This window comes from Chiloscyllium plagiosum, unplaced genomic scaffold (assembly GCF_037043375.1).
Source record: "Chiloscyllium plagiosum isolate Xiang-an unplaced genomic scaffold, Cpla_swu_hap1 HiC_scaffold_31, whole genome shotgun sequence".
NCBI lineage: Eukaryota > Metazoa > Chordata > Chondrichthyes > Orectolobiformes > Hemiscylliidae > Chiloscyllium > Chiloscyllium plagiosum.
This window is the reverse complement of record NW_028270169.1, coordinates 15,522,408-15,536,804: the sequence shown is the minus strand read 5'-3', so window position 1 is coordinate 15,536,804 and position 14,397 is coordinate 15,522,408. Positions and strand designations below refer to the sequence as shown.

The 14,397-nt window shown below is 38.1% G+C and overlaps 1 protein-coding gene across 3 annotated transcripts in view; it reads right to left on the bottom strand.

The window, feature by feature from the left end:
* The window catches only part of nlk2 (nemo-like kinase, type 2), a 186,258-nt gene extending 181,110 nt beyond the window's left edge, over positions 1 to 5,148 (bottom strand). Inside the window, exons 1-2 of one of the 3 annotated variants that reach the window (XM_087977282.1) lie at positions 4,370 to 5,145; positions 4,164 to 4,249 (exon numbers count right to left, since the gene is read on the bottom strand). In XM_087977282.1, coding sequence (XP_087833408.1) covers positions 4,164 to 4,249; positions 4,370 to 4,810 — 527 coding nt within the window. In that variant the 5' untranslated portion in view covers positions 4,811 to 5,145. Of the gene's footprint in view, positions 1 to 4,163 lie in introns of all 3 variants that reach the window. The other 2 variants (XM_087977283.1, XM_087977281.1) reach the window with 2 other exon arrangements.
* Positions 5,149 to 14,397: the final 9,249 nt, after the last annotated feature.

Below are 14,397 nucleotides of genomic sequence, written 5' to 3'. Positions count from 1 at the left end.
AACCATAACTGGTGTACAGCATACATCGTTGGTCATCTTGGTTAAGGATGAAAATGTCAGAAGTTCACAAAAGGTTTACCATACTAATACATGGCATAGAGACAAAAAAAAACTGCAAATGCTGGAATCTAAAGTAGACAAACAGAAGACTGGAAGAACACAGCAAGCCAGTCAGCATCAGGTTTGTCAAATACATGGAATAGGCAGTTACCCTTATGAGGGAAGGTTAGTCAGGTTAGGTTTTTTTTTTAAAAATCTGGCATTTACAAGAGTAGAGGCAACTTGATTGAAACATAAAAGATCCTGAGGGATCCACCTTGACAAAAATCGATTCCTTTCACAGGAGAGCACAGGATTTGGGGTCACTATTTAAACTAAAGGGCCACCTATTTCAATAAAGAGTCAGTTTTATTTTCTCAGAGGGTGGTCAGTCTTTGGAACTCTTCCTGAATAGGCAGTGGAAACAGTTTTTAATGTTAAGGCAGAGATATATAGAGTTTAAGTAAGTAAGTGGGTGAAAGGTGATATGGGAAAGTTGGAAATGTGGACTCGAGGTTGCAATCAAATCCATCATGTTCTTATTAAATGGTGGTGCAGGTTCATGAGGCCAAATGCCTATCCCTGGTTCCTTGTTTGTACGTATGAAATCTGAACAAATCTTACTTCAATTCAAACACATTTGATAAACTACTGCAGCAAAAACTAAAGCTCAAGGTAAAAGATTTTTCTCTGAAAAGTTATAGCAACTGGTGGTCTACTGAAGTCAGCATTGGGAAAGCTTGTTTAATATACACATAAGGACTCAAGTGAAAGATATGACGTTTGCGAATAGCTTTAATTTTGGTGAATGGCAAAATGTAAAAACTGCAAGATAAACTAACATGTATGGCAGATGCAGCTCAACAAAAGAAAATTAAGAAAGTAAGTTATTATCTTCCACAAAGCAGTCGCTCAATGGTCTACTTTAATATAGCAACCTGCTTGTACAAAACAAACCTCACATTAGATAAAAAGCTGCTAACCTGTTTAGCTGATGCCGATCAACAGAAAATCTGTTAAAAGTCTCCACTTTAACTTGCACTATGGGATCTATTAGATCTACTTGAACACTACCAATTTACATTTGTATATATAAAAAAAAATCCAGCACCAATATGGCAACACTTCTCCCTCAGAACTTCACAGCAGTGTCCTAGAGTGAAAACTAGAGGAAACTGAATCAAAGTAACACTTTGAACATTTGGAAGAAAAGGTGCATTTCAAGTACAAGTAGGGGAGAAGAGGAATATTACAAAGATACAAAAGGCATGAAAGACCAAGCAACCATACAAAATTACAAGACAAAGAAACATCAAATATAGTTGCCAAACACAAAAGGAGAGCCATACTGAATGCTTAAAATGTCTTAGGCTACAACTGCTTACACAACATATTTGCGTACAGGAATAAGGATGTAAACCTATCTGGAAAGGTGCACCATAGACCCACAGGAATATTAGTTACCAGGGTAGCTGATATTCAGTCCGCAGAAAAGTGAGCGTTGTACCTGCCGGAGTGGTTCGAGTATCCAAAAGAAGTGCCACTGAATTAGGGGTAGTAATATATATAAGTTTATCCCCATTACTTTACAGTATATAAACAAGGCAGTATTAATTTAACAAGCACAAAATAAATTGAGGGGTGATAAGAAAATGTCCTTTGGGAGTGGTCAGAATATGGAATTCTCTGCCACAATAAGTTGTAGTAAAGTAGATGGATCACTGTTTGAAATCAGAAAAATAGAATATGCAGGAGGATAACTCTAAATTAGGGACTTTGTGAAGAAAGACTGAACACTGCAGTCCATTTGTGTGCTGCATAATTTATGATTTCTCTTACCTTGCAAAGTGACCAACCGAGGCTGGGACACCACTCCCAAGAATCCACTGATATTCAAAAGATCTTCAGTGAAATAAGTGAACAAAAATACAATTTTGAAGATACATCAATTTTTTTTCCCCCCTTTGGTCAAAGAGAATGCAAGTAGTGCCTAGCAAGGTTATTTATAAATAATACAGCACTTGTATTTCCCACCCAAGCACTAAAACCAATGAGAATTTGTCTCAGCTGTAACAAGACAAGCCAGAAATTAAGTCTTCCTTCTTACATAGCATTGCAACAAGTAATGCAATCATACAAGACATCAGGACAGCACAAAAAGATTAGAACATACTTATGTAGCAAGCAATGCAAAATTACCACCACCGAATGCAGGTCTAGATTTACTTTAAGGCTGTTAATATGTTGAAAGAATTTTATTCCAATTGATGGGCAATATTAAGCCAAAGTAGACATGTTGAAAATAGTGCAAAAAATCTGCTTTGATATTTTAGAATTTTAGAAGAATTAAATATTCAAATTTATCAAATGTACCATCTTGTAACAAGAAATTTCACTTCCAATCTTCCAGCTAAAACTACAATTAATTTGGTATGGCTTCCATTCGATAGAGTGAGGAAGTTTGAAAGGCTATCATTCCACGAGCCATTTTCTCCAGACCCTCATATCGCCTGTATTTTCCAGACATGCATAAACAACATATACAATGCTTTTTATCCAAATTATTCACATTCAGAACAAAGAGTAGATCATTGAGCACCTCAAGCATCTTTTCATTTATTGGCACTTTAAAAAGACTTCAAGTTATTAATATCTAGTTATTCTATTAACCTAGAAAGTTATTTTTGCCCCCATAAAAATCTTAAGCCAAATATAATCCATCCACAAAATCTAACATTTCCTTGAACTGCAATAAACTGTAAATTAGGACTGGGGTTTATAACCATTGTGTTACAAATTCTTTGAATACAACATTATAGCTTTTAGCAAAGCCAAACCAAATTGCCTACTTACAAAGTAAATTTCCTCAAAACAAACAAAAGGGTCAACAAAATGATACATAAAACATTACACAGTGCGATCAGGTTAAGAAAAATGACTTAACAGATACAAAAAAAGGACAGGAATTTAAATCATCCCTCCAGGTACACTATTTAGTAGCATTCATAATATACACCAGCTGGCAATTTATGCCATCGGAACCACTCAGATGAATTACTGCATTTCAACACCTCTACAATTATTATTCCAAACTGCACGAGCACCTGTTATCAAGTTCAAAGGAAATAGCATTATCTGTAGCAAGTACTTCCACCATTACAAAAACAATTCCTGTTATTATAGAATTGAATTGACTTTAAATTCTGAAAACACAAAACATGAAGGATATTAATTGGGATAGTTATTGTTAAAAAAAATCCAAAATTAACTTGAGTCATTTCACACACTCCTGAAGTAAATGGAGCAGTAATCTCACAGACAATAATGGATCTGTTCCTTCAAATTAAATACAGTTATAGAATAGCAAATTATACAACATATCTTCACCCTAAAAGTGGCATGCTTCAAAGCAACCAAGCACTGTCTCCCACTTTGGCTACCACTAAATTATTGCTTAATGCAAAGCAAGACCTTTAAAAAAATTCCAAGTCAATTTTCATCACCAGGCTCAGTTTCTTCAAACAAAGGCAAATTTTAATTTGTTTTTGGCAATTTACCATTGCAAAAAATAAACCGATTTACACAGACAGTTATAATAAATATTGTCGGATGTCATCCAGCAACCTGAGTCAAAATATCTCACTTTGTTCTTTATTAAAAAATTAAAACCAGTTGGCCATCAAGAGGCCTTATAACTCAAGGTCGAAAAGGAAATCTGACCAAGCAGTCTCTGGTTCGTGTCGAGCAAGAAGCTTTAAAAAGGGGCACCTTAGTGACAAAAGCACCTTCCAGTGCCGTACGAAAATACACCCAAATAATGGCCAATTTCCGCCACCCGCCAAGCAATGTCACTTTATAACTGATTTAGATCCCTGGCGTTACAGTGCGTTCTGTTAGACGCCAAGCTCACCTAACCCACAGACATTTGGACAAGCTAAACATTTTGAAACTCCTAACAAGTTCAACATTGTCACCGCATTTATGGAAACACCCTTACTGCACAAAGTTGATAAGATGTTTATCTGAAGTAAAAGTAACTGGCGAAAAAAATTGCGACTTTTTTTGAAAAACATTAATATTTGAAAATATTCGCAAAACTTAAAATTCTTGTCCAGGAAACCTACCAGACTACTCCGAAGGCTCCGTATCCGATGGGTCTGTCGGGCTCGATGTCCAGTTGATGTGCCTTGGCAGCGGCCGCGGCGGCGGCGGCGGCGTGAATCTGCACCGAGGCGGCGGCGGCGGCCGGCGCCGGGGACGGGAAATACGGCGCCTGGCCCGGGTTCAGCATCGCCGCCGCCGCCGCCGCGGCCGCCGCCGTGGCGGCGGCCGAGGCGGCGGCGGCGGACGACGACGACGAAGAGGACGAGGACGACGAGACGGCGGCCGAACTCGCGGCGGCGGCGGCGGCAGCAGCAGCAGCCGGGTGATGGTGATGCTGGACCGGGTGTACCGCCGTGCCGATACCACCACCACCTCCGGCAGCAGCGGCACCGCCGCCACCACCAGTCGCAGCGGCGGCGGTGGCGGCAGCAGCCCCGGGGTGTATTTGATGGTGATGATGATGAGGTGGTGGCGGCGGCGGATGTTGGTGATGGCTGTTGCTGCTGCCGCTGTTGTTGTGGTGATGATGGTTGTTGTGATGGTGGTGGTGGTGGTGATGATGATGATGATGATGGGCGGCCCCGGCGCCGTTATAAGCCATCAGCTTGGCGACGCTTTGGCGCTGCTGCTGGCCCGCCGCCGCCGCCGTGGTGCCGCACAGCGCCATGACCAACGGCCGTACCGCGCGCCCAGCCCGCGCTCCACCGGCCGCCGCCGCCTCGCCGCTCGAGCTCCGCCTCGGCCGCACTCTCCTCGCTCCGTCCTTCCTAAACCATTTTCCAGCAAATTCCACACCCGGTTTTCCTCAGGAAATTCAATAATCCGGCTTTTCAACTCCTCGGAGAGTGAGAGAAAAAAGATTCTTCAAAAAGACTTTGGCTTTCACTTCGCATACATTTTTTTTGAGGGGAAAGTCCTTCAGTTTTCCTCGGGAAACATCATCGGAACAATTATAGAGCTTATTTTTGGCTTTTTCCTTTAAAAATAAAAAATACTTCCCCCCCTCCCACCCCCCCAAAAGCCACCAAGAGGAGAGCAACTAAACACGGAACCCTCGAAAGCCGGATAGTCCCTCCCCCCCCACACTGACTGCTCCCGCCCCTCTCGCTCGGAAGCCCAGTCGCGCGCATCCCAACATGATCGTCTCCAGCTCAGCCCGCCTCCTTCCATAGACCGTCCCCTACCGGCGCCTGATTGACATCACCTTTGTCCAATAGAAATGCACGCTTGACCCATAGTGCTACGGCGTCCAGGTGCCGAGCGTGCTGCAAGGGTGGGTCACCCCGTACTGCAAGCAAGTCTGGTTGAGGGAGCACAAAGGGCACGTGATCCAAATCTTCTCCCACAAAGCCCAGCGGTGCTAGAAAGAGGTCAACTGTTGTATTGATGGGACCCCAACTGGTTAATGGAGGGAATCACACAGAGCACCAGTGCATTTTATCCTGGAGCTTTAAACCATTGGAGGGGATTTGCTTCCCCCTCCTCCTCCTCTCCCGCCGTGGAATTCAAAAATAAACTTCGACTTTTTTTTAAGTTCAGCTCTTAATGTGTCCTTTTTATGTTATGGATGAAATAATATTTTAAGTCCTGTACAAGTAGATTATCTTCAGTTCTCCTTAGTTTACTACAAAGGTCCAATATAGTAATATTGAAAACGGTAACAGCTTGAACTAAAAAAGAAGTTATTGGAAAAGCTCAGCAGGTCTGTGCAGAGAAATCAAAGTTAACGTTTCGGGTCCGGTGACCCTTCCTCAGAACAGCTTGAACTAGTTCTAATCTCTAAGTTGTAAAAATGCTAAAAGTTATGTTTTGAATTAAACAAAATCTGCATTTTAATGCTTAGTCGCTAGAGACTGATTTTTCAATAACTGTATTGAATAAGAGGGACATTAGTTACCTAATCGAGAGGGTTTCATTTTTCTTTGCTCATTTTCCAGGTCAGCTGCCCACTTGCACATGTACCATATATGGCCTGGGGAAAGTGGGTCAGGATACAGATGGGCAAAAACACGTATTTATAATGTTCAGCATGTCTTTGTGCAAAATGACAGCCATGTCAGCATCATAGGAGAGACTTGCTTTTGGAAGTTAATATGTGTTTTTGAATTTATTAGATTGCTGATTATACTACTACCACATTTATAATTGTGGCAAAATGCAAAATTAAGGACTCTATCCCATGTATTGCTGAATTGAGTGGTAATCTGAATTGTATGATCCATAGATAAGATTTAAAATATCTCATGAAAACATTAATTGGAAAGAAATGATTAAAATCCAGTTTTTTTCCATTTGTTGTTACATCACTGAAAAATTAATTTGCGATGTTGAAGACAGGAATAAGGCCATAATTGAATCAGACATGATGCTCAGTGCAGGGAAAATGTCAATTTTACCACAAAGTAAAGAAGAAAATTTCAAAGAAAACATGTCTGTTGTCAATAGATTGTTGTAAATAGCTGTACAATTAACTAACTTCCTTTCAGTAAGATCTTCTAGAAATAGAAAGAGATACATCATGTTCTGTTTTAAGGACGTGTGGAAGTACAATTCGTTGAATGATTCCTTCCATTCATAATCATGAAGAAACATGATCAGTGTGGTAGAGTTACTAATTGTTATCTCATAAAGACAATGCAGCCAACTAAAAAAGATTTGGCAAAACTTTTTCCACCACTTTAGGAAGGTGCAAAGTGTTATTTAGACACAGTACTATCATGATAAAAATGGTGCACTGCTTTCTTTACAAAAACTGATTTGCTAAATACTGCAGTGTTTCTTCAATAAGCGAAGCAAAGGTAAGTGGAATTTGGCTGTCCCTCCACTAGCCTGTGATAGGTTGGACCAATTTACCATCATAACAATCACTGTACTTAGATAAATACATTGATTCTAAAATGGGAGTTTGTGAAAATGATATAAAAATCTACAATTCAAATATAAAATACTCTTCCTTGTGTGGCAGCTCCTCATGATAGTGATAACTAGTTCCCTCATGATAGTGATAACTAGTTATGTCAGTTAATAAAGTTTTGTATTATAAATTTTCCATATTACCTTGGAAAGTGTGAGGTAAATAGTTCTTGAATACTAGTTATGTCTTTTTTTGGCCATTAATCATTCCATTTTACATTTATGTTTCATATATATTCAGTACAATTATTTCATCTTGAAGATACATACACCAATAGAATATTAAGGTGCAAAGCTAGAGTAGGTGGTCAGAAGAGGTCATCAGTGAATGATTTGGAGACACTGGTGTTGAACTGGGGTGTACAAAGTTAAAAATCGCACAACACCAGATTATGGTCCAACAGGTTTATTTGAAATTTAGTGCTTCCAAATAAACCTGTTGGACTATAACCTGGTGTTGTGTGATTTTTAACTTCATCAGTGAATATCAGCTTTGGCAATTATTGATAAAACACCCAGCACCCAAAGTCATTTAAGCCAAACTGATACACATTGTGTACCACCATCCTATTTGTAAATTTCAAAGATTTCTAATAAAATGTATTTGTTGCTTTAAAATATGTGCACACTTTAGATCTTTCAAAGACAAAGAAGATGCTGACTTGATATAAAATCTAAATGTTTGAAACAAATTAATAAATTGGTGTTAGGCATTTGGTACAATCTGATATAATGTCTGCCTACACAATTGGTTTTTACGAAAAGGAAACAATTTGCATCTTTATTCCAAACACTGGGGATAGCTCTGAAATTAAGAACTGAACATACACCACAAGATAATTTGGCTACAAAACATTTGCAAGAAGCATCTGCTAAATGTGAGAAGTTTGAAAGGTGGCACTTAGCGTAATGTACATCCTAATTGCAGAGAGGAATGTGTGGATCTGATTATATTAAGTGATTTGCTCAGAGGGTGGGGATAGGCTTTTAGATTTCAGTAGGGGAAAAGCCACTGAAGGGATCCTCCAGATCACTATCATTTTCTTCCTGTTTAGAGAAGAGATAATAACCTATCATAGTATGAGGGTTTGAAGAAAAAGAAGGAAAAATAGGTTTTCATGAAAAAAAATTGTCAATTTATTGAAGCAACAAAACTGGTTTGTAAGATATGGCACCTATAATTTAAGGATAGAAACTTGGCTTTTGATAATAATCAATGTAATAATAAGACAGGCTACATATTAAATTCACAAAAAAGTCTGTTATTTCCGAAGTCAGCGAGTTGACACAAAAATAAGCTTTACTTAAACATGTGATTCTTTATACAAGAAAATCGAACTGGTGAATAGGTATAGCTATTGATGCTCAACAGACTGCAAACCCGTGGTGATGCTTAAGCTATTAATTTGGAACGACAAAACACAGACAGTAATCTTAAAAATTAAGTGAGCTACCTAGTTTTTCTGCAGAGAGCCACACATTTATTAGACAGATATGTTAACATTCCCATCCAGTGCAGATTTGTTAAATATATAATCCTTTCAAAAAAATAAAAATCCAACTGTCAGCAGTAATTTTACAAAGTCTTGCATTTACAGGAAATTCTTTTAGGAAAATAAATCTAGGCTGAATTAAATTTGTCAATTCTTAACAGACTTGTAGTGTATTGGAAGAATTACTGTTAGTACCTTCTAGGTGCCTTGGTGAAGAACCATCTCTGCTGTTACACATAGCAGAGTAGTTTCAAATCAAATCAGTCTCCTACCCAAATTCCCAAGAGAGTTTAAGTGATTATGCTATTTGAAAATAGTAACAGATTTAGCATTTTGTTTTCAAAAATGTTTTAGAGAACATTAATTCCAGCTCTTGGTAGTACTCACACTGAGTTTTACCATCTTTTCTGTTATTCATTCGGATTTACTCCCAGTTCAGAGTGACAAGCTGATATCCTAAGTTCATGTCTCTGCCAAATAAGTTAAATGGAACATGTGATTCAATTTGGAAACTAGGTTGTTGCATGCAGTATCAAGAAAAAAAATTGTCTTCCTGGGTAGCCCCAGACAACATTCCAAACTTCAGCAGTGCTATCAGGTAAGAATCAATACAGTCAGTCAGAATCCAACTATTCCATGACATCTTACATTGAATCATAAATATATTACCATTTTCAAAGAACAAATCTCATATGTTTTGCAAGTCATATCCTAATTTAAGACTCATACTTATGATTCTTGATCCACCTATTCAGAAAGTATTGCCAAATTGGCTTCCTGTTACCTTTATCATGCTTTTGTATCTACAGTGCACCTTCTGTTAGATGAGCTACAGTGAATGATTGTAGAATCCTATCAACTCTTTACCTAATTGGATAGTGTGAGGACATATCTTTGTAAATAAGGGTTGAGAGTGTGGTGCTGGAAAAGCACAGCAGGTCAGGTAGCATCTGAGGAGCAAGAGAATTGACGTTTTGGGCATAAGTTCTTCCTCCAGACGTCGGGTGGTTAGGATTTGGCGATGGAGGACGCCAAACCCAAACCTCCCAACACCTGGAGGAAGAACGCCTCATCTTCCTCCTTGGGACCCTGCAACCACACAGGATTAATGAGTATTTCACCAGTTTCCTCATTTCCCCTCCCACCCACCATATCCCAGTCCCAAGCCTTCAACTCAGCACTGCCCTCTTCACCTGTCCATTGTCTTTGCCATCTATCCACTCCACCCTCCTCTCTGACTTATCATTTTCTCCCCCACCTTAATTTACCTATTGCTTTCTCAGTTACCTTCCCCCAGCCCCACCCACTCATCTCTCAGCGCTCCGACCCACAAGCTTCATTCCTGATGAAGGGCTTATTCCCGAAACATCGATTCTCCTACTCCTCAGATGCTGCCTGACCTGCTGTGCTTTTTTCCAGCACCACACTCTTGACTCTGATCTTCAGCATCTGCAGGCTTCAGCTCCTCCTTGTTATCAAGGGTGGTCTGGTATTGGGCCTGCAAGCAAGTTGCAGGGTGAGTATCTCAAATTTCAGAATGTTGGACTTGGCAAACTGAGTTGATGTCTTGGAGGTGCCGATATTGGACTGGGGTGGACGAAGGTAAGAATCACACAACATCAGGTAATAGTCCAGCAAGTTTATTTGGAAGCACTAACTTTCGTGGTGCTGCCTCTTCACCTGAGGCTCAATGAATTCCCAGTTAATGGCCACCACCTGCCTACAACTATATAACTGCCCACTACAACTATAGTGGGAAAAATGGTCTTTTCCATTTCTGAGATTTGGAAGCAAGGATTTTGTATCTTTGCTGACTTTGTGAATTGGATTCTCCATGCTTAAATTGAAAATTGAGTTATGATAAATGATCATTTTTTTATTTGCAATGTTTGCAAACCCTTACCTGAGGGATATATATTTAGAGCTGAAAATGTGTTGCTGGAAAAGTGCAGCAGGTCAGGCAGCATCCAAGGAACAGGAGAATCGTCGTTTCGGGCATAAGCCCTTCTTCATATATTTAGAACCATTTTGCTCTCTGCTATTTTGTGATAGATATCTTCAAAGGTTTTGTTTATTTTGCTCAAGATAGTACTGTATGCAGAGTAGCTGCTGAATGGTCAACCGCAAACTATACGCTGTGGACAAACAGAAAAAAGGAAACATATACTTCAATAACAAGAATACTAAGGCATTAATAATCAAGAATGCTGTGAAGTAACTCACATTTCTACTAATAAGTGAAAGGGATAGTCTATTCTTCAGTCAGCCACATTGGTAATTATATCCAGCTGTGCTGGGATTAACAGCTGGCTACATTTTGTACACCTTGAATTCCAAGCAGTCTCAGCATTTTCACAACTCAGCTGCTACCACAGTATTCCTCAAATCATGCTCCTGCTCAGAAATGCAGAGGGGTTTCACACTGCAGAGAAAAACATGAAGCTTTCCTAAATGACATTAAAACCATTCGAGAAACTATTTCCTCTAACATCACAAAGCCTTACACAAGATTATTGGAGCAGCACCATGAAAGAAACTTGTGTTTAAACCACACCCCTATATTTTTCCCAGGAACTCGCAATTTTGTGTGATTGCCTGCTGAACCACTGTTGTTGAATTTTGTATTAAGCCACAGGAGACTGTGAACTTCCCTCTACTTGCATGCTTGATTCAAATCTTCTCAGTTTTTTGTGTCAAGCCATTTTAGTAATCTAAGGAATTTTAAAAATAGAAGCAATTATAGTTCTCATGAATCCTCAATAAGATCATGGCAGACCTTCTGCAGCAACTCCCCATTTATGCACTATGTCTATATCACTTGTTGCAGTTATTTCCCTTGTACATAACATGCTTGGAGAAAAAAATAATGGTGAATCATGGGTTTGGCTGTCAGACAAATTATTTATTTGTATTATTAGTATTGCAGGCTCCAGTTTAGAATAATATCTTGGGAGATGGAGGGAATGAAGATAATGAAAAAGTTGTAGGAGAACCTATTTTGGGATATGATCTATCTTTACCAACTTCTGATGTCTATTATGCAGATCTCCTAATCTGTTCCTTTATTTTGAATCAGAAAAGATTGCTTTGTATGTGATATGAGTTTATTGCCATGGTTGATAGAATTTGAATTCTTGTTTCTTTGTCTGTAATGCCCAGACATTGCCTATGATCTAAAGAGCAGATGGCCTCAATGATTTAATTAACAAAGGTTTCCTGTGACAGAGTAAAAATATTTGATTAGTTCACTAACAAAGCAATTTAATTTGTGCATGAAACTTGTTTGTCTGTCCCTCATTAGAAGGGCTTATATATTTTCCATTGTATATGACAAGATGTGTTTTCGATCAGATGTACGCATTAAAGTATCTTTCAATATGTTTTATAACACTGCAATAATTTCTGAAGTTTGTTGGAAATTTAATCAAAAATTGCTTGGTTTTTGATCTGGAAAGGCATTATTGAAATATTTAAAAAGTATTGATTTGACACAGTTATGAAGAAAAAAGATTTTGAAGAAAGAGTTAATTTTGAAATCCTGCTGACATAAAGAGTATTTTCCACTCCAGACATTGTGCTAGATGATATATGAATCAAATATATGATTTTGATTACTATGGGTAACTAACCTGTAATAGACTTTCTCTTGTATTCTTGTTATTGAACTTTTAGTATTTGTCATTTGTATACTTTATATTGCTGTTTGTAAACCAAGTTAACATTTACTTGAATTTGTAAGTTCCTGGTCTATATTACACTCTGGGGTCTCACTACAAATGTTTGATACATAACAGCTGCCATTTAAAATAGACATTGGTAATATGGTATGAAAATATATTGGCCTAGATTTTGCAGTAGAAATAATGGCAAAACTGTTAGCATTTAATGTACTTAGTCCTTTAAAACTGACTGCAAATTCTAGAGTCTAATATAATGGAAGAAGGGAAATCCAGAAGTTGCTATTAGTGGTACAGCATTCCCCACAGAGTGTGCTGTTGACACTACCCAAGACTGTAACCATGTAAAAATCACTGAACTGACGAGAGCTTATCCTTCTATACTATTAATTTAGCTGTTAGAACATTGGAAAAAAGCTATATTTCATTGAATATAGTGTAGCTGGGATTTTAATGATGTGCTAAACTTAAATTCCTGCTGAAAAATGTATCTGGCTCTGGGAAGTTATATTTATATTTGTGGACTGGCAACTTCCTTCATTATAAGAAATAGCTTTGCCACAATATTATTTTTTGAAACAGTTGTTTGTGATATTTCAGCTTCTACCATATCCTTATATATGTTCTACTCATTTATTGAACTTTGTAACACTTAATTGAAGTGAAGGATAATCAGTGCATTTTATTTCCTAGTGTATAGGGAAGCGATGGCTTAGTGGTATTATTGCTAGACTATTAATCCAGAAACTAAGCTAATATTCAAGGGATCTAAGTTGTATCTGCCATGGCAGATTGTGGAATTTGAATTCTATAAATATCTGGATTTAAGAATCTAATGATGACCTTGAAACCATTTTCAATTGTCAAGAAAAACCCATCTGATTCACTCATGTCAATTATCTACAATTCACACTGGTCTAGCCTCAAGCGTCAAGTTGACTCTCAACTGCCCTCTGAAATGGCCTAGCAAGCTACTCAGTTGTATGGTCTACCTACATTACATGAACTGCAACAGTTCAAGAAACTAGCTCGTTACCACCTTTTCAAAGGCAACTGGACACAGGCAATAAATACTGACCCAGAGAACAATGCCCATGTTCCATGAGTGAATGAAAAAAATGTTTGTTGTCTTTTAGAATGCTTCAGTGTAATTGGGTGCTTAGCTTGGTTCTCTATTGCTTTATGCCTGGAGATTCCTTTAGCTTGGTAGCAGATTCAATGCGATGCGAGGAAAGGAAATATTCATCGCACAGAGATTACTGCATATCTGTGAGAAGCTTTCTTTACCACTTTACCATTGACCACAAAATCAAAAACATTAAGGAATTAGTAACCTTTCAGCTCACACTTGTAGAGAATGGATTATAAAAAAATTCAACTGTCAAATCCTTAGTGACAATGAAAACTTTTAGATCATTATAAATGTTCAAACTTTGAAAATATAATTCACATTTATGTAGTGCTTTTTAAAGGTAAAAATAAAGAAACATAAGTGTAAAAAGTATCTTCATTGTAAGAACAATTAAGTACATAAAATAAGAATACTGCAGTGTTTGCACTTACTTTTGCTTTCAGTGTGAAGCTTATAATTGGATCAGTGACTGGCCTCCATTTGCAGACTGCCACTACATAAATTTAAGAACATCCTTCTAATGAAATGTTGTAAGCAACGACTCTAATGTTGACCATGTCACAAGTTAGATTAGGAAATTGATTTTTTATTGTATTATTTTGTTAATGCTTTCTTAAATTTTTTTGATCAAATAGTTTACCGAATTGATGTCATCGAAATCTCACCCTTCTAAACTGTTTGTGGTAATGAAAAATGTAATTAAACCTAACATAAATATTGATACTCAGATGGTCTATGGTTACATTGCAGCTACAAAAATGAAAACATTTTACTTGGAAAAATGCTACAAAAGTCAAAATCTTATCATTTGGAAAGTTGCAGCATGTTGGAATGGCGAGCAAGACTCCATGAGCATACGTTCTCAGTAATCCTCCAGATGATCACATTTGAATGAAACATTCACCTGCATATTTTCTTAGGTGGACAGTTCACACACACTATAGTGGGATTGCGTAGGGGTCTGAACAATGTGAGCTATGATAAATTGTGTAGTAGAATTGGGCAACAATTGTGGCAAGGCCAATCTGTATGTTGCAAT